This window comes from Oryzias latipes, chromosome 17, assembly GCF_053564925.1.
Source record: "Oryzias latipes strain Hd-rR chromosome 17, Olatipes_Hd-rR_3.1".
Classification (NCBI taxonomy): domain Eukaryota; kingdom Metazoa; phylum Chordata; class Actinopteri; order Beloniformes; family Adrianichthyidae; genus Oryzias; species Oryzias latipes.
In genome coordinates this window covers 5896666-5914672 of record NC_136253.1, presented here as the reverse complement: position 1 = coordinate 5914672, position 18007 = coordinate 5896666, and the positions used below count along the sequence as shown (strand labels likewise).

At 40.9% G+C, this 18007-nt stretch overlaps 1 protein-coding gene across 3 annotated transcripts in view; it reads right to left on the bottom strand.

The window, feature by feature from the left end:
* Nucleotides 1–1807: 1807 nt before the first annotated feature.
* st6galnac3 (ST6 (alpha-N-acetyl-neuraminyl-2,3-beta-galactosyl-1,3)-N-acetylgalactosaminide alpha-2,6-sialyltransferase 3) overlaps nt 1808–18007 on the bottom strand; it is a 110664-nt gene continuing 94464 nt past the window's right edge. For 2 of the 3 annotated variants that reach the window (XM_023964749.2, XM_078933981.1), the window contains 2 exons: nt 13013–13120; nt 1808–7389 (listed from right to left, as the gene is read on the bottom strand). In XM_023964749.2, coding sequence (XP_023820517.1) covers nt 7200–7389; nt 13013–13120 — 298 coding nt within the window. In that variant the 3' untranslated portion in view covers nt 1808–7199. The remainder of the gene's footprint in view (nt 7390–13012; nt 13121–18007) is intronic. The other variant, NM_001104876.1, reaches the window with a different exon arrangement.

Below are 18007 nucleotides of genomic sequence, written 5' to 3'. Positions count from 1 at the left end.
CTGAAGCAAGATTAGCCAGAGTTCCATCGCTACAACATTTTCCACCAAGCCACTCCCAACTGTAGGAGCACAATTAAACAGTAGTAGAAGAAGAAGCCCATCCCTGCTTATCCAGTGTGAACACTATGGGTTGAACATGTGTTCTAGAATCTTGGACGCGAGTCAAATGGCCAGTATGAGCAGAGCTTCAGACTCTACTGGCTTCAGGTGGGAATGTTCATGTTGAAACAGACGGGAGAAAAAACTCCTAAAATATTGCTGCAGAAGGAAGATTCAAGCCCATCTACAATGGTGAGGAACAGAATATGTTTTTTGTTACTGTTCATTTCTCAGACATCCTCGTGTCAACCAGCAATGAAAGTGTGTCTTCTGTAAACCTGAATATCTCCCAATCAACATGGCAAATGCAGATCAGTCATCTAAAATATATGCAGATTATGTTACTTATAAAAGCCATTCATATGAATAAAACATAATACTATATCAGTAAAGTAGACACAACACTGTTTCAGGAATTTTCATAGCAAAATTTAATCAAGTATCAAAAGTTAAAAAACATGTGCAAAATTATGTTACATTAGGAAAGATTTTTTTAATTTATCAATTTTTGGAGCAAGTGAAGTAATATCATTAACGTCGATCAATTTAACCATTTTCAATAAGTGAATAATCATTTGTTTTACTTTTTTGTATTTTTTTTCCTCTTTTTTATTTTATTTTATTTTTTTTTATAATAAAGTAATGCTGTAGGGGAAAATAAAAAGGGTCCATAATCTGTCGATTGTCCAAGGTTGGTATTTCTTCTTTTACTGATTACAGCTGTTCTTCTGGGTTTAAACACTTAATAGTTCTCTTCGATATTATGACTGCAGACATTAGATTCAGGTCCATATCCTTCTTCAGCTGATATCAGCGGCGGTGAAAGTTGAGGTCAAGTTGTCTGCAGGTCAGAACTCTGCTGTTATTCAGGTGACGTCAGACGTATGGATACATGTAAATGCAAGTAATGACTTTTGTTTTAGCATGACTTTTTCAAGTTAGAAAATTAGTGTTCTGTATTTTCCGAGTGCTTGCAGCCACGCTCTAACGTAGGTGACCGGCGACTATTGATGACATCATTGAATGGTAGTAACGTCCAAATCTGAAGACACTTTTTCCCTTAACTCTCCGCTTGGAGGAAATGTTGGGGTAGAGAGAAGCAGGAGGGGGGAGGATGGAATATGGTTCCTGCAAGTAAAGTCGTGACACCTGGGCGTAAAAAACTGTTCCACCGCTCAGCTAACCCTTGCACTGTCCTATGGGGTCAAGATGACCGTTGATGTGTTCTCCCTACCATGAGAAAGGTGGATAAAGGTGGAAAGATTTCATGTAATCCATGGACACCAGTGAAGATCACAAATCATTGAAGAAAAAAGGTTCAGAGCACTGTCTCTTGGGTCTAGATGACCCAACTCCCAATGTTAAAGTGCCTAGGATAGCACAAGGGCTAAGTGGTTTCATCACCTGGATAAAGGAAAACCCAACCAAGAAAAAAAAAGGGAAATAAAATTAAAAGGGGAGACTATGCTTTCTGTTGCCTATTGCTCTGTGTGAGTAATAAACACGATCACAATTTTTTTAAATGTGCTTTACCTTTCTACTGAGTCAGAAGTCAAAGGGTTAATAATTTCAGTGTCAGAAAAAAGTTTAAACTCCAGCAGAAATGATTCATTAAGACATTTCCACACTGAAACAAACAGCAAATGTGAACGCCTCGCGTGCTGAGCTATTTACTTAGATCTGAACCAAAAAAAACATAATCCCAAAATATTTTTTTCACTTTTTTTATTTTCACAAAAATAAGACAAAAGTCACATCAGTTAAAAAAAACATAGAGAGGAGATCTCATTTGAATGAATAAGTAGACAACAGCCAAAGACATAAAATCACTTTTAACAGTTAAAAAACCTGCAGTACTCCATGCTGCACTTGTGTGCTGCTGTCCATCCATAAGATGAGTGTGTTAGAAAACCATAGTGTCTGTCATTGGAGCAATGTAAACCTAACATTACATTCTATGCAGCTGAAAATACCCAGAGTTCAAATGATTAAAGGACACTTCACCTGTAAATTGGAAGGAAAGTGGTTCACAAAACATGAAAAAAGATATGCACAAGAGGAAAAGACGTGATCAGGTTTGTAAGAAAGCACTTTGAAAAAATGGCCACGTAGTGCAATCAGAAGCAGTGAAGAGGTCATGGCGTGCACTCCAGCACAATCATACCTTCTCTCCTATGTGAGCCAGCGGCTCTACATCAACCTGTGAGCTCCGGGCCAGATCAGCGCGAGAAACCGAAAAACGAACAGAAATGTTTGTTCTGCCAAACCAAAGTTGAACCTGCAAGCTTTGTTCAGGACATCCAACCACCTCGATTTTCAGGGGAACAGCCTCTAAAGGTGAACATGGTTCTTCTTCATCTGCATTCAGGCATTGGGCTGCTGAACGACCTCCGCTTCAAAATAACAGACGATTAGCAGTTGATGGTGATGATGATTAACAGACATTTACAGATCAGAGCCGTGTGCTTCTGGGAGAACTCAGTGTTCATAAGCAGCTAACTTGAGTTTAGCCGTCCTGCATTTTGTAAAACCTATTGACTATGGACGAAAAACAGCCACCACATGATGGAAGGGATCACTACCTCCCATTAACTCTAAGATCCACAGAGGCATTCAAGATTTCATGCCAGTGCCCCAATCGTTGGCATGGTCATGGTCATTACGTAGACAGTGGCAATTAGGCGGTGATGACGCCATTACGGAATTGGGCAACAGCTGGGCAGCGGCAGCCGGATCCCCGGCCGGCAGCAGCTCTGATTGGATTATGTGTAAATGTCTCCGGATGGGGGCTGTCCATATCATGTGCCAGCGGGCGCCAGCCACCACCGGGGGTGTATAAAAAGTGTCACACATTTTTTTATTTTTAGACACCATGCCTCCTAAGAAACCCAGCAAGGCCAAAACCCCAGCGCTGAAAAAAAAAGTGATCCAGCCACAGCAGGATTCGCCATTTTGACGTCCGTTTATCGTCAGGCCCCCTGGCCTAACTTAACAGCAATCGTCCAGTGCCAGCGCTGATACTGTATGGTTTCTTCCAATCGGGTAGAGGATGGTTGTCTGAAATTGGCTAATCATCAGACGATTTTGGGCACAATGGAGACCCTCCTATCAGTCAATTGTCACGCTGCTACCTTCCTGCCACCACACGACCTCCAAATGTGCCCAGGCGGCCACTGACCGATGCCAAAAAAAATCATCCGGTGGCTGTTTAATTTGAACGTTCTCTTCAAACCTCTGCAGCGTGTAAAAAGGCGACGGCCGCCTCCAGATTACAGATTGATGCCGCGTGACCACCTGCCAAATTTGCTGAAAAATTTGCATAAATGGTCACTGAGCTGTGGCATGTGGGGATATGTGGTGGTAGTGAAAAAATAAAAACAAGGCAGAACGAAGAATTTCGTTAAAAATAGTGGCACATCTGTAGCACCTCACTGGTAAAAGGGAACTCATGTGAAAATGTAACCTGTGGTACTATTGTGAATGTGCAGAGGAAGGTTAGAGTGACCGCAAGGCTTCACGGAAATGTTTGTGAGCCCGCAGACCCCAACTTAACTAATGATGTTTGTGGATTGATCTAAACATGGAGGACTGTGCGATAATCCAAGGTGCTACGTGAGTCAAATTCAGACTCAGTCCAGCACAACTGCAGCTGGAGGTTTATGCTAAATACAAAAACACTTTCCACTCCATAGTTTATCTGTGTTTTCATGCAGGAAACCATTTTGAATCACAACATCCGGAGCCTTAGACCGTAATATTGCAACAGTACAGAAAAAATGTCACAATGGGTTGGTAAGACTTTCACAAGCTGCAGTATTCCTACAACTGTCCACCGCTGCATCAGCTTTACACACACTGCCTTCCCAGCTTTGCTAAGCATAAAAGGATTAATACAATGAAAGCCTTCTGAAAATAGAAGTTCAGAAAGAGAGTGACATAAACTGTTTTTCTGTGGTGAATAAAAACGAATTTCTAAATGTGGATCTTTTTGTGGATTTTGTGGATCTAGACAGTGTTTTTTTTGTCTCTTCTGAACAGAGCTCTGTCTCCCCACTTGAGTCTTTGAGCCAAGATGGCTGCATAAATCATCTCAGAGTGTTTTAACTAATGAAAAATGCCACTGATCTAGAAGTTTCTTATTAGCATCCTGGCTTTGGCTTCTGCCTGCGTGGGCTGATGGGACTGCAGTCCTCTCCTGTGAGGATTCACGGGTCTATCGGAGGGCGTCTTCCTCATAATCTGCTTCCACAGTCAGTGTTTTAAAGCTGAAGACAATGAACTGCTTGCTGTTAAAGAGATGAAGATGTGTGGGCTGAAGCAACAGAGCAAAAACAGAACAAAACAACAAGAATGAAGGCAACTGTTTAGAAACTGAAAATGCCACGGCAGAACGATGAAACACAAAGGGAGGAAGCGGTACGCTCACCTGTGAGCAAAAGGTTAAAAATAGTCATAAAAACATGTCTCACAGCAAAAACATTGGTGTGATTCACTTTACAGTTTGTGGTGAAGAAGCTTCTGCAGAGTAAACGTGAGCAATGCTGAGCTGCAAGCTGAACGCACAATCCAGAGCTGGAAGGAGTTTGGAAAAATGGCATCTGTGTCTCCATTCCCACACAGTCAAGGGGCACACTTTGATTCGACCCGCCCCTCAGGCATGTGTCATCCTGCAGGAGGCCGACCTGCTGACCCCCACCTCCCGTCTGCAGAGCTGCATTTAAAACAGCAGCTTTTTACATTTTGCTGATGCTCCTGTCAATGCAATGGATTTACAATAGGCGACAAGGTGACAGCCCTCTGATTGCTGGCATACATCCCTGCAGCCATACTCACAAAAATACAGATATTTTCTGCAGCTTGTGCAAAATCAGCTAATCATTTTAAAATGTGCAGCATGGATCAGAACGCAGGATTTGCTGATTAGCAGGCCAACAATATTAGAGATAAAGCTGGCATATAATTAAAGATAAATCCTAAATAGCATCTTTTTCCCACAAGTTCATAAGCATGCTGTATCAAAAAAATGGAGGAAATAGAAGGAAATTGGTCACTCCTAATTAAACCAGACAGACCTTTATGGATGTGCTTACAAGCTAAGAGTAAAAAATATTTTTAGCCACATTTATTTTGTTTTCATTCAAACTATTCCTAATGTGGCAGAAAGTACTTTGTGGACCAAATCATTATTCTGCTAAATACATGTGATCCACACATGCAAGGGATGAAGTGCACCATCAGGGCTAGAGGAAGGAGTGACAAAAACAAACGCAGGGGACGCATCGTGCTGAAGAAAGGATGTTCTGTGTTGTAGCATCTACAGAGTCCTCATGAAGTTCTGCTCCAAGAACCTCATAGGGCAAAAAAACCTTTCATACTGTCACATAAAAAGGTAAAACGTCCTTCCTCTTTTTTTAAAATGAGCAGCTCTTTCTAGTTTTTATAAATGTTTTGTTTTTTTCAGTCGTCCAGATGAATCCAGAATTCAGTTTGCTGAGATATGACGGCACAGGAAGACGCCACAAACAAGCACTTCTATTTCTGTGCTCTCCGGCAGATTGTCAGCCACTCTTTAATCAAGTTTAAACTGCCCTAATCTAATCCTAACGCATTCATATATTTACTAAACTGAGACGATCTCTGTAGTTTGTGAAATATATTTGCATTTTGTTTTTGGCCTTGAGATTTATATTTAAGGGTCTATATTCTTTCATTTTTCTTCAGGAAATTGAGTACATAGGTGTACTATGACAGGATTTTTTTTAAAAAGTATTTATGTTTTCTTTCTTTGGGTTTGCTGTAATAAGTACTGTTGACCTGCTAATCCCTGCTGGTGACACCGCAGCTCCTCTGAGAGCGAGAAAAGATGGCTTAGCAGCAGAGAGAGTGAAGCTCAGCTGCTGGAAATGACTGTCGTCCAGAGACCTGGGCATCAAGTCCCCGAAATAAGAAGTCTTTCCCCCGGCCCCCCTTTGGACCACAGAGCAGGACAGGGATCTCTCCCAGCTGCCAGACAGCACATCCACCTCTGCAAATCACAGATAAACCCAGACTGTCCTGGAACAAACGCTCTGAAGTGTAATGTGTAAACCAAGAGACGCACAAATGGGGAGGCGTGTTAACAAAGTGATGCTTTACACAGAGAGGCACGAAGCTGGATGAGAGTCACAGGGAAGACTGCATCTTCCTCTGTGTCTATGCAATGAACAGTGGAGCACTGTATAATGCAGGCACAAAACGATAATAGAATACAATTAACTTTAAATGGTCTCACTGCACGCATAAATCTCTCCCTCTGCAGGACCACAAATGACTTTATTCCTTCCAGAAAGACAGAGTTTCTAATTGCACATTGTTCTCTGTGCAGTGGCTCACATTGTCAGCGGCACACGGATGAAAGTACTGCCTCTGCAGAATAGATGAGCAAACCTCTCTGCCATCCAAGCCGCAACGGCGCTCTAAACAATTCACTTTCACGGCATCCTTACAGGAAAATCGCTGACATCTTTGAGTTGTGTGATGGGACCCACAGTGTGGAAACGTGGCTCATTTGTGGCTCGGGTGAACCAGCAGGTTTGCCTCAAATCTGCTTTGGGCCCACTCAAGCTCTTTTCTTTCATATGACCTTGCTTGCTAAGAGTCTTTGCGACGTTCTGAGTAAATCAAATCCGACAGAGCATCTGCCTTCAGTTCTGCCTCCACCAGAGTGACGCTCGTTATGGAATAATTATGGTCGGCTTTGTCAGACGTCAACGTGACTCGGTCGCTGTTCTTCAGGAACAGTCGGGAGTAAAATGCAAATTTAGGCAAAACTCCAACTGGACAGATGTCGAATATTCTCCCTTTTTCAGGTCGTCTTGCTTGACTGACAGCAGCAGGACCACAGCACAGAGCAGCTGGACGGGCGCATGCTTCAGCTGTAATGTTCAAGAACACATAACTCAGAAAGCAGGAGATATGTCGTTTTTGTCAGAACTGGGAAAGGAAAGGAGATTTTCAGGCCAAAATATGTTTTCTTCCTTTGTTTTTGAAGTGAGAGTACACTTGAGGTTCTTAGCGTAGGTGACCTTGACAGCAGCGAGGTCACAGCCGTCCAGCCGGGGTCACGACAGCTGCCACGAAGGCTTGAAAAACTTGATGGGGTGAGTCTTGGCCCACTTGGCAAACACGGCCTTCTCTGTGATGAAGCGATGTCCTCCGTGGGGGGCGTTCTCGTGAAGGAGGTACTCAGCACACTCGTCCCGGCTGCCAGCCTCGTAGTAATGGTAGGGAACTGTTCTCTTACTCTCCAGCCTGAAGGAAGACAGAAGAGATTTTACTGAGTTTGAGAAAAAAACGTCTGAGATGCAACTAAACTAAAGTATAAAGGTCCAATCACAGAGGTTCAGACTAAAAACGTTAAATAAATGAATAACAATTACCTAAGAATGAAGTCCCACTTTAATTATCTTTTAATCTATTCATAAAGCGTTCCCACTGGTCTCTGAATGATAATGATAATTAGCAGTAGTTATTTAACACTATGACTTGATTGTTCACATATCAATAGCAACTATTTTCCACGATTCTAATTAATCATTGACAGAACAGTAACAACTAGAAAGACATGTACAAACATGAAAAATTGATTTATTTCTGTTTATCTGCTCAAACATTTGAAACTCAGCAAGGATCCTGTTGTATTGGCGGTACTAAAGATCACTTTTAACATTTTTTTCAGCCAAGGAAATCAAAAGTCAGAACAGGTTTTTGAGTTTTTTGAACACTTAATGAAGGAAAATGTTACGTTTTGTGCAACATTTTCAGCTTAATACTGTTACTTTCATCAATAATGTATGGGATTTGTCTTCTCAATTACCATGCAGGTGGGAGGCTTACATAGAGACTTAACTGGATTTCTTGTCCCTAATCAAAAAAAGTGGAGCTCTAAACGAAACTTCAGTTGCTTTCTGGAATTTGCCTGCAATGCAAAGAGACATTGCATCTTGAAAAACAAAAAATATGTATATAGTGCATATATATATTAAAAAAGTGAGAGAACCAGGTGATGTCAGGATGTACTACTTTCTATTCTTTCACTGTGTCCCCTGCTGCGGTAAACTAAAGCCCCTCCCACTGGTTACAGAGGAGCAGCGGCTCTCAGTTCGGGGCTCCTGCTGCTCCTCACTGAATGGTTTCATGAACCCCCACATGGAGACGTGCGCTTCTCACTGATGCCGTGGCAGGGCTCTTCAAAAGAAATAAACCTGATCTCTCATCATCTACGTGATGAGGTCGAGAAAAGCCTTTGACAGAAGCTCCTCCCACACGCGGCGGGAGCTTCTGATTAAGACACTTTTGGACAAACGTCAAGCTGCAACTTTGATGCATGTTAAAACAAAGACGGTGAGCGTGAATTTCATGCGCAAGGGGTTGACTTAAAAATACACGCGAGGTGCACATGAGGAACGGCAGGTGGCTGTGAACTGTGGCTAGTGATCTGTTGCACCCCTAAGTGTTTCCAAAAATTAATAAATCTTATTAAAGTTATATAGAATTCCATTGTGATCTGGGATATTCTAAGAGCTTGCCTTGCGGGCGCTTTAACCCTTGTGCTATCCTAGGCACTTTAACATTGGGAGTTGGGTCATCTAGACCCACTAGACAGTGCCCTGAACCTTTTTTCTTCAATGATTTGTGATCTTCACTGGTGTCCATGGATTACATGAAATCTTTCCACCTTTATCCACCTTTGTCATGGTAGGGAGAACAGGTCAACGGTCATCTTGACCCCATAGGACAGTACAAGGGTTAGCTGAGCGGTGGAACAGTTTTTTACGTCCAGGTGTCACCACTTTACTTGCAGGAACCATATTCCATCCTCCCCCCTCCTGCTTCTCTCTACCCCAACGTTTTGCCCTCCAAGCGGAGAGTTAAGGGAAAAAGTGTCTTCAGATTTGGACGTTACTACCATTCAATGACGTCATCAATAGTCGCCGGTCACCTACGTTAGAGCGTGGCTGCGAGCACTCAGAAAATACAGAACACTAATTTTCTAACTTTAAAAAGTCATGCTAAAACAAAAGTCATTACTTACATTTACATGTAAACTTCAACTTTGTCATGGTAGTGAGAACACGTCAGTGTAAGGGTGGGGTCATCTAAGATAGCACAAGGGTTAAGATGTCCTCACGGGCAACCATGCGCCCACGGGCACTGTGTTGGTGACCCCTGCTCTAAAGCATGTGGGTGTGAGATTATGTGGCCCAGTGACAGACTGGTGACAGTCTATGTCAGGGTGGAATTAGAAAATGGATACATTTTCCTTATATATGTGTCCTCCATCATTAGAAAAATGCCACAAGAAGAAGTTAAAATATTAGTATTTTCATTGAAGTGGGTCTTTGATACTAGACCACTGAATTTCTTCAGTGAATATAAACAGTAAAAGCTAAAAGGACAGGTTTCACGTCTCCTGTAGAACAGAAAAAAAAAGACCAAAAGGATCAGTTTGACTAACTTCTTGGTGGAGCTTTATGGGTAATTTGATATGCAAGCTCTCAGGTGTGGGAAATCAGAGGATACATTTTGTCTGACTCACAGTTTCTTTCTACGTCTGCCTCTTAGCTGTTTGGAATATGTCCGCTGGTTTTCTTTTTATCTCGACCAGCAAATGACCCTCAGTAAAAACCTGCAGAATTTCACAGGTTTTATGTTCTGAAACCTTTAAACCAAAATCATCTCAATCAGTTTTTGTTTCAGGGTTATTGGACATCGGGAGCAACATTTTGGCCCAGAGGGGGTTGTTTTTGGTGCCAGCTTAGACGCCACCAGGCCGTTATCCATCACGGCTGGACGGCTTCAGGGAAAGAAGAGCAAAGGACAAGAGATTCTTGGCTTTCTTCTCAGGACTTATTTCAGCTACAGACTGACCATTGGTCTATTTCAGCTTATGACAGGCTGAAACACGGTTCACACCAACACTTGCCAAGTAGCTTTTGGAAGCACTTGCCCTCTACCAAGTCCTTTTCTGCAAAAGCCTCCCAGATGGCTGTGAGTAAAAGAACATCTGCTGCATCAGGTTTCCCCATCGGCCACTTCTGAGATAAACTGCAGCTGGGAGCCAGGCTTTATCGACTAAAATCTTATTAATGCTGTTCAGTCGGAGCGGGAACAAATCCCCCGCAGGTTTCAAATCTTGTGGAAAAAAACTTCCAGAGTCTGTTAGAGCAGCCGATTTATGTTCCTGCACAGCGTGGTTCCATTTGGCCTGACTGGAGATGTTGATCTGATTACATGCATTTGGATGGTAGCCGATTTTTGTTTTTCTGCTGAAAGCAATGATACTTTATTCAAATTCAATGAAACTGCAAGTAGAGATATAAAATGATCAAGTAGTTTTGACAACAAACAATGATTGGGGGAACCTGGGGCCTCCACCTCTACAGAAAATATAGAAAAACATAAGGAAGCCTGTGTTTGGAACAGAGAAAAAGAGCAGCTACGATTCAAACATACAAGCTCTGACACTAATTGGCAACAAAATTAGCCAAAAAAATGAATTTAAATACAAAAACACTTGATCCAAAATGGATGTTCATGCTAGACTCGATGAATTCTAATGCAGCAGCATTAAAATGTGTGCTGGATGGATGAAGCGGGATCTTCTCACAAATGATTTCTGGATCCAGAAGTTTTAAATTCCTTATTGCCGCTCAAAACAATCCTCCTGATAACAATATAGGGTTATATTTGTTTTATAGTCTGTAGACTGTGAACATGTCCACACATATTATTCAGTTTTTTCAATTTCAAACAAATATTGTGCGTTTTCAGAAAATATTTGCAAGTGCAGAATACATTTGTGAATAAGATTGGTGACTGAGCATATTTTTGCCCCTTTTACAAAACGTGTCTTGTGTCTTCATGTCCCCAGAACAGCAGATAAACATGCACAAGTGTTTTTTTTTTTCTATGAGCGCACACATAAACTCACAGCGTTGGCCTTGAAAATTTGATCAGAACTGATCAACCAATCAGCATCTTTCTCCTCCCAGCAGCAGCGAATCAGCTGGTAAAACGCCACACTGAATATTTCATATTCAAGATAATAAAACATGGGAAAGTTTTCCACAGTCAGTTTATCGTTTTGTCATGAAACAACATGCGTTTTTTTTGTTCAACGGAACAAAAACATAATTTGTGAAGGTGGATCCTTTCATGGAGGCGAATTAATCAACATGACAGTCATGTGTGAAGGCTCCATAGGGCTAAATGATCATCTGATTACTATTTCAAGCAACCAGTAATTTCTTAACTAAGCTAAAGAATTGTGCAATTATTTGTGTTTAAAGTCTGCAACCAACCAAGAACTAAACATGTGCAAAAGTTTTACTAAATGAAAACACCTCAAACAAATGTATAAGAAAACAATAAACCAACAGAGCACATAAATCAATAAGAAATGAAGCAAACTACAATAAATAATGCCGTCCACATTTTTTTAATGTGAACTTTTCTCCTCATAATGACTGAACTCAGATTTCATATTTTAATATCATGTCCACAAACTGCAGAAATGTCAACTGAAAGATTAAGATTAGGGTAAAATCAAAACATCACCTGAGGCGTTCTCTAGTATGGAGCTTAGATGTCCACACATTATAAATCTAGTAGTTTATTAGGCTGCAAGCAAAATTCAACAAACAGTGAGTTTCTCCTACCTAGAAATAAATGAGCATCTTTTTGATTGATTTTATAAATAAATATACTCATATTGTGAGCAACAGGAAACGGTAAAACATGCCAGCAAGCTGTAGGTTGGATTTGTTCATCTATTCAGACCAGTATTTCCTGAGGAGTCTTTCTGTTTACAGTTTGAATTATAAAGAATGAGAGATCAATAAAAAGAAAGGGGGAAGTTGAGTGATGGATCAGGCTCATTGTGCACTCTGCCGCGGGTTTCTAATAGCGAGTGACAGCTTTATGAAAGCATGACTTGTGCCGCTATTGTACAGGGGGAGAAGAAAACAGCCGTCGGAGGAGCCTGTGTGTCCACAGTGAGAGATCTGCAGTGGCCGTCTGCCAGCTTACTGTAATACAGAGGCCAGTCGCACTGCCTCTCTGCCGTGTCACGCGGCGGTGCACACGGGGTTAGCAGATAAATTCAATTTCACCCTCTCTCTGGAGCACCTGCCGGTGCTCTGTTGCCGCGCAGCCATTGAGCTCGACTCCAGCGAAAGCTTCAAATCTAGCCACACAACTCCCCTGTGCTGCGGTCCACAGTGGAACACAATACCCTCCCGTCCTGCACAGGATGGAGGAAAATGGACGAGGGACAGAATGATCTTTGACTGTGTCACTGAATCATAAAATCCTCCAAGGTGGTGGAATTATCTCCTCTCTCTGCCATGTTTCTGCCCTTGGCTCCTATATTAGCACCTGCTGTGCATCGGGGACAAGCTCAGGATGAAAGGCAGCGTTTCAGCAAATATTAGGAAAAGATGTTCAATTTAGAGGATAAAGGAAGCTCAGGAAGAGCTGTGAAAGGAGTCAAGTTTTCAAAGGTGGGGATGTCTTGAGACTGGGAAGGAGGGAAAAAAACGTTTTCAGCCTGACAGGGATCACTCAGAGGGAAGACAACAGGCCTGCACACTGTTGCTGCACAATTAGAAGCAGAACAAAAAGTAGGAGCCGGCCCTCAGACCCAGCTGCCTGTTGGATACCTTTCACATGAATATAATAGTATTCACAGCACAGAGAGCCCCATATGGATTTCTTCAAAGAAAACCAGCCATTAAATCCAGGCTAAGGCAGTGGAAATGTAATGCGGCAGTTCAGTAAAAGCTGGGACTGGACTACGCTGCTGAAAATGCATTATGCTTGGCGTTGTAGGGAGATTTAGAGGGGAAGAGCTGCAGGATCACCAGTGTCTTACTTGCAGTAGGTGTCGTTTATCATGCCGTAGATATGGATCTCTTTGCACATGTCCATGGCGAGGATGAGCGTGAACCAGCCGGTGCTCAGGTAGGAGCCAGACTGGACGCTGCAAACACACAGGAAGAAACATGTTTCAATGGAAATTCATTCAAAGAACAATCTGCATTCGAGTGCCACCTCAGCAGGAAATGAGTGGCAGTGATTCTCTGACCTCGATGCTACTTTTTGTGCAGCTGATCTGTGTATGTATTTTAATGGAGCAGATTGTAAACAGTTGTTTTTTTCTCAGCTGACATGTAAACCTGAGTTAATTTCTATACAGGAGCAGCACGGTCAAGTTTGAGTTGTCAGCATCAATCGTGCAGCTAAATTTAGAGACCAATATACTGCCTCAGGAGTTTGGAGCTTCTGAGCTTTTGAAAAGGTTTACGGGCTGAAAAAAGGCAGACGTGCACTCCTACATTATACAAGCACCTGCTGGGCAAATCAATACCAACATGAATGATCGTTTCATCAACACCAGGGAACACGTGTCTGAGCCACAGTCTGTCTTTACCTGTTTTTCAACACAGAAAAATTGCTGAGGAGCATCCTGGCTCTGGGTTTTACTAAATCTGAGGAGTATCTAAACTTTTGGTGTGGTTCTTAACAAATAGAAACCCAGAAATATTCGATAATTTAACAAAAATGTACCACAAAAGAGTAAAATTGAAATGTAATTTTATTGCATATATTTGTTAAAAGAAGGGGAAAAAAATCTTTTTATAAATAATAAGGCTCCAGCAACACTGTGATCCTAAAAGGGCTTAAACCGGTTTAGAAAATGGGGTTGGAAATTGAAATTTCTTTGCCAAAAAATTAATAAATTAAAGAATGTCCATGCCTCTTTGAAGAAATACAAGCAGAATGTTTCCTGCAATACTTAAAGATTAAACTAAGATAAATTACTGATCAGTGATTATAACAAAAAATTTAAAAAAGTAATTTATGTAATTTATAGGCACAAATTTGCATTTAAACTTAAAGTATATTTTCCAATAACTTAAATTATTGTCATCTTTAGAAAATTGCTCTACTTTTCCTCAGTTGTAATTCATTTAAACTAAAAAGAAACTCTATGACAAACGTGTTCTGAACAATGAAACCAGTCGAATAGTTTCAGCACCACGGACAGCGATTTGCTACAGTCAACTACTTTCCTTTCCTGTTCATGAAAAAACAGTAAATGGTTTATCATGAATTCAAATGATAAACTATTTGTCTGAATCCGTGCTCTATACATCAAAAGTGAACATTTTTTCATTACTTGTTTATTTGTTAGTTTACTGACTGTTTTTTTTTTACTTTGTAAAGCTGTAGCTTTAATATCAAAGTGAAGTAGTGGTGTGATACCAACACCTGCAATTACCTCTGCAGGTAAAGATAACATTTTCAGGTTAACTATGTCACAAGAAAGACTGCAACAACATGATATTGATCTATAGTTACTATTTGAAGATAATTTACATGTGTGGAGTTCTGAGACTTTCTATCGTTATGTATTTTACTGTAGCATCTCACAGATCCTAATCCAGACTCAAATAGTCAGCAGAATAATATGTGTGTACATATAAGAGCTGACATTTCAGAAAACCTGAACATTTAACCCTTGTGCTATCTTAGATGACCCCACCCTTACATTGACGTGGAAAGATTTCATGTAATCCATGGACACCAGTGAAGATCACAAATCATTGAAGAAAAAAGGTTCAGAGCACTGTCTAGTGGGTCTAGATGACCCAACTCCCAACGTTAAAGTGCCTAGGATAGCACAAGGGTTAAACACGTGAGGCGACTCCTCTAAACGATGAATATGTAATAAACGTCAGCTGTTTGGGATTATTTATTTAACGTCTTCCTGCTTCTGATAAAGGAATAATGAGCAAATTACTACAGATATCACAATGATTTGTCATTATACTGAACAATTGTACGACTACCAGAAATGTATGACAGACTTTAGTTTAAATACAAAAGTCTAAACCACCTTTGTCCACCATTGTGAGAGACTTTTGAAAATAAGATTCAGTGTCTTTCAGGTATGTTTCTAACCTGTTTACAACCTGTTTCAACTTCATCCCAATTTACTTTCTGTAAACAACAAAGTAAAAACAGAACTTTGGCAGAGGTTAGTAAAGTTCGTCTTTTAAAAGAGACAGAAAAGCAGACACACTGTAATTAGAGAGAAAACAACTCAAAAAACTGCCTTAAATCTAGAGTCCATGCGACAGTCACACACCACACATCTGCTTTTAGTCGGCACTTGCAGATGCATTTTTAAGGATAATTGCCAAAATTGCTGAACTGATTTAGCTCCATTTTTTTGTCTCCAAATTTTCATTCAAAAGCTAGTTTTGTTTGCTTACAAAGAGTTTTTACATAATTATTACTTTAAAATAAAAAAGATATAATTTTCATCAGTAAAAATTCATAAAAATATAACACTCAGCAACAAAACAAAAGAAAACCACACCATGAGGTTCTAAAGTTTCTGTTTTTTAAACCCAGCTTCATTAACCTGCACATTTCAGTGTCCTCAACAGGGCGAGCCGTTGCAGTCAGGTAAGATTCAGCCATTCAACAGAAAAATCAACAGGTAGGGTGTTAGACTTGAGAGGATCGGATTAAATAAACGTCACCACTGAAATGTTTCTGCTTCAGTATCGTTATGCTTCAAACAATGTTCAGAACACTTTTGACATCTTTAGGTCACTGAACCTGACTTCTCATAAAACATCCTCTTGCTGCTGTCCTCTTCTTTTCAATCTGGTTTCAGCTCTTTTTTCCTTTTTAATGAGTCATAGCATTAAATTTGCAGACGGCATTCTCATAGCCATCCAGCCGATTGCTACTTTGATGAGTTCAGCTTTTGTTTTTACCACATAGGTAAATCCCACGCTTCACCCCAAACACATAATGTACCTGTTGACACTGTGAGTGCTTGTGCTGAAGGATTTTACTCACGTCTCCGAAGTTCAAAATGGGCAGAAGAAGCTTCTTCTGCTTTTAGGACATTCAAAGCATTTCACTTTTGAACTGAGCTCAACTCCCATAAAAGGAGAAGCTCCCACAGGGAACAAATCACATGATGACATGTGACTAAAACACTTGTTGTCCAAAAGTGGGTAGATCTTAATATTAAAGCAAATTATTGTTGTTGTTGATGTTATTATTATTAAGCTGTTTTTGCTGTCAAACTGCATTTTTTCATCTGCTCCTGATTCACAATGATTTGAGTAGAGAAATACACAGAAAAGCGTCAGATTTTAGGCTTAGTTTTAAGTAAAAACAACCTCCATTATCAGGAAAATGTCACAAGAACATGTTAAAAACACCACAATCAGCATTTTTGTTTGAATGAGTCTCAATGGACTGCTAAGGTTTACCCTCAATTTTGAAAGTGCTGGAGTATTATCCAGCACTTCCTGTTATGAAATGTTTTTCATCGCTCGGTCGGCTTTGATTTGGTTTAAGTAAGTTTGTTTTAAACCATTTAGAGATGTAGGAGGGGATCAAATGACCTTTTGAAGAGAAGCTGCAGGCTGGGTGATGAGAAGATCTTAAGTGTCCGAGAGAGCCTGAAGAACTAAAACAAAGCCTTGTATCATTTGTAGCTGTTCTTCTAAATGACCAAGTGACACAATGAAAGCAAAATGAGATCATTTGCAAATCACGAGTGTTTCTAAACGTTTGGAACAGAATATCTCAGATGTCAAAAGAATCCTACTTCATCCCTGGCATCAACAAAATGAATGGAAAATGTTTTCGACCGCTGCATCTGCTCCTCTTTTCTACCACTCTCTGGTATTAAGTTAGGAAAGGTAGACTAACGGTTTCTGCAAAAATAAGACTCCAAACCTGCAACAAAAGCATCAACAGAGCATTCCAGCCCAATCACTTTGGTGGTAGTGAACAAATGTTGTCTTTTAAAAGGCTGTTTGCAATCTGGGACATGCCAGAATCTGGAGGGTCACGGGTTCAAAGACCGCTTCACAGTCACCAAAAAATACAAAACACAGACCTGCTTCTGAAAGTTTCTTCTTTTCTAAATTTAGACAGATTGAGACCAACCTCTTCTGAGGCATCCAATCGGCCTTCTGGAGCCACTCCATCAGGGAAATCTTTGTTTCCACTTCTCACTAGTGATCAGGTCTCCAAATAATTCTGCCAGCGAGCCGCTATAAAGGTGATCTTATAAAGCTGTAACCTTTAGGAGTGTGTTTTAATCTGAAGGACAAACCAGAGCAGTATTCAGCTGCCAGGGCCCCTAAGAGCTTCAAAGGAGTTCAACAAGGAACATTTATCATACGGCTGATAGCTGGGATTTCATGGCTTTATTAGACAAGGGGAGCCCAACTCCTGTGATATAAGAAAGTAAACTCTGATTATAGACATGATAATAAAATGGAAACCAATAAGCTGCTTGTTCAGCTTATTGAAGGCTGAAGGCTCCAAAAACAGCATAGCTTGTCTTTTCTGTCCAACGAACTCCCACATAGATGCACAGACACTTGAGTTATGAGATGAAAATTTTCTGTCTAAATGGGAAATTAGACAGAAATGCAATTTGTTGTAATAAAGGAGCTGCTGAGGAGCAAAGGATGAAAACGGGACATTAGAAGAGACGCGCAGCTTGGAAGCTCTCAGCCGTCAGAGCTGTCAACACCGTCACTAGAACCCTCCATTATTCATTAGCCATTTGCCACTCCAGCAGCTGACAAACAGGCACACATACACCGTGTTCCCAACGGACAGACGAATGTTCTGGAGCGAAAAGCTGTGCTGGAATGAATGAAGGCAGGTGGGATCTGCGGAACTGATAACCACCGTTTCAAAGCAGACGTCTGGATGCGCAGAGAAACACTGAAAGGACTCCCGGTCTGTGTTTGCCCGTGAACATTTTGATGGGGTAACTCTGCTGAGGGAATGCTGTCATTCTGTGTCCAATTTTGAA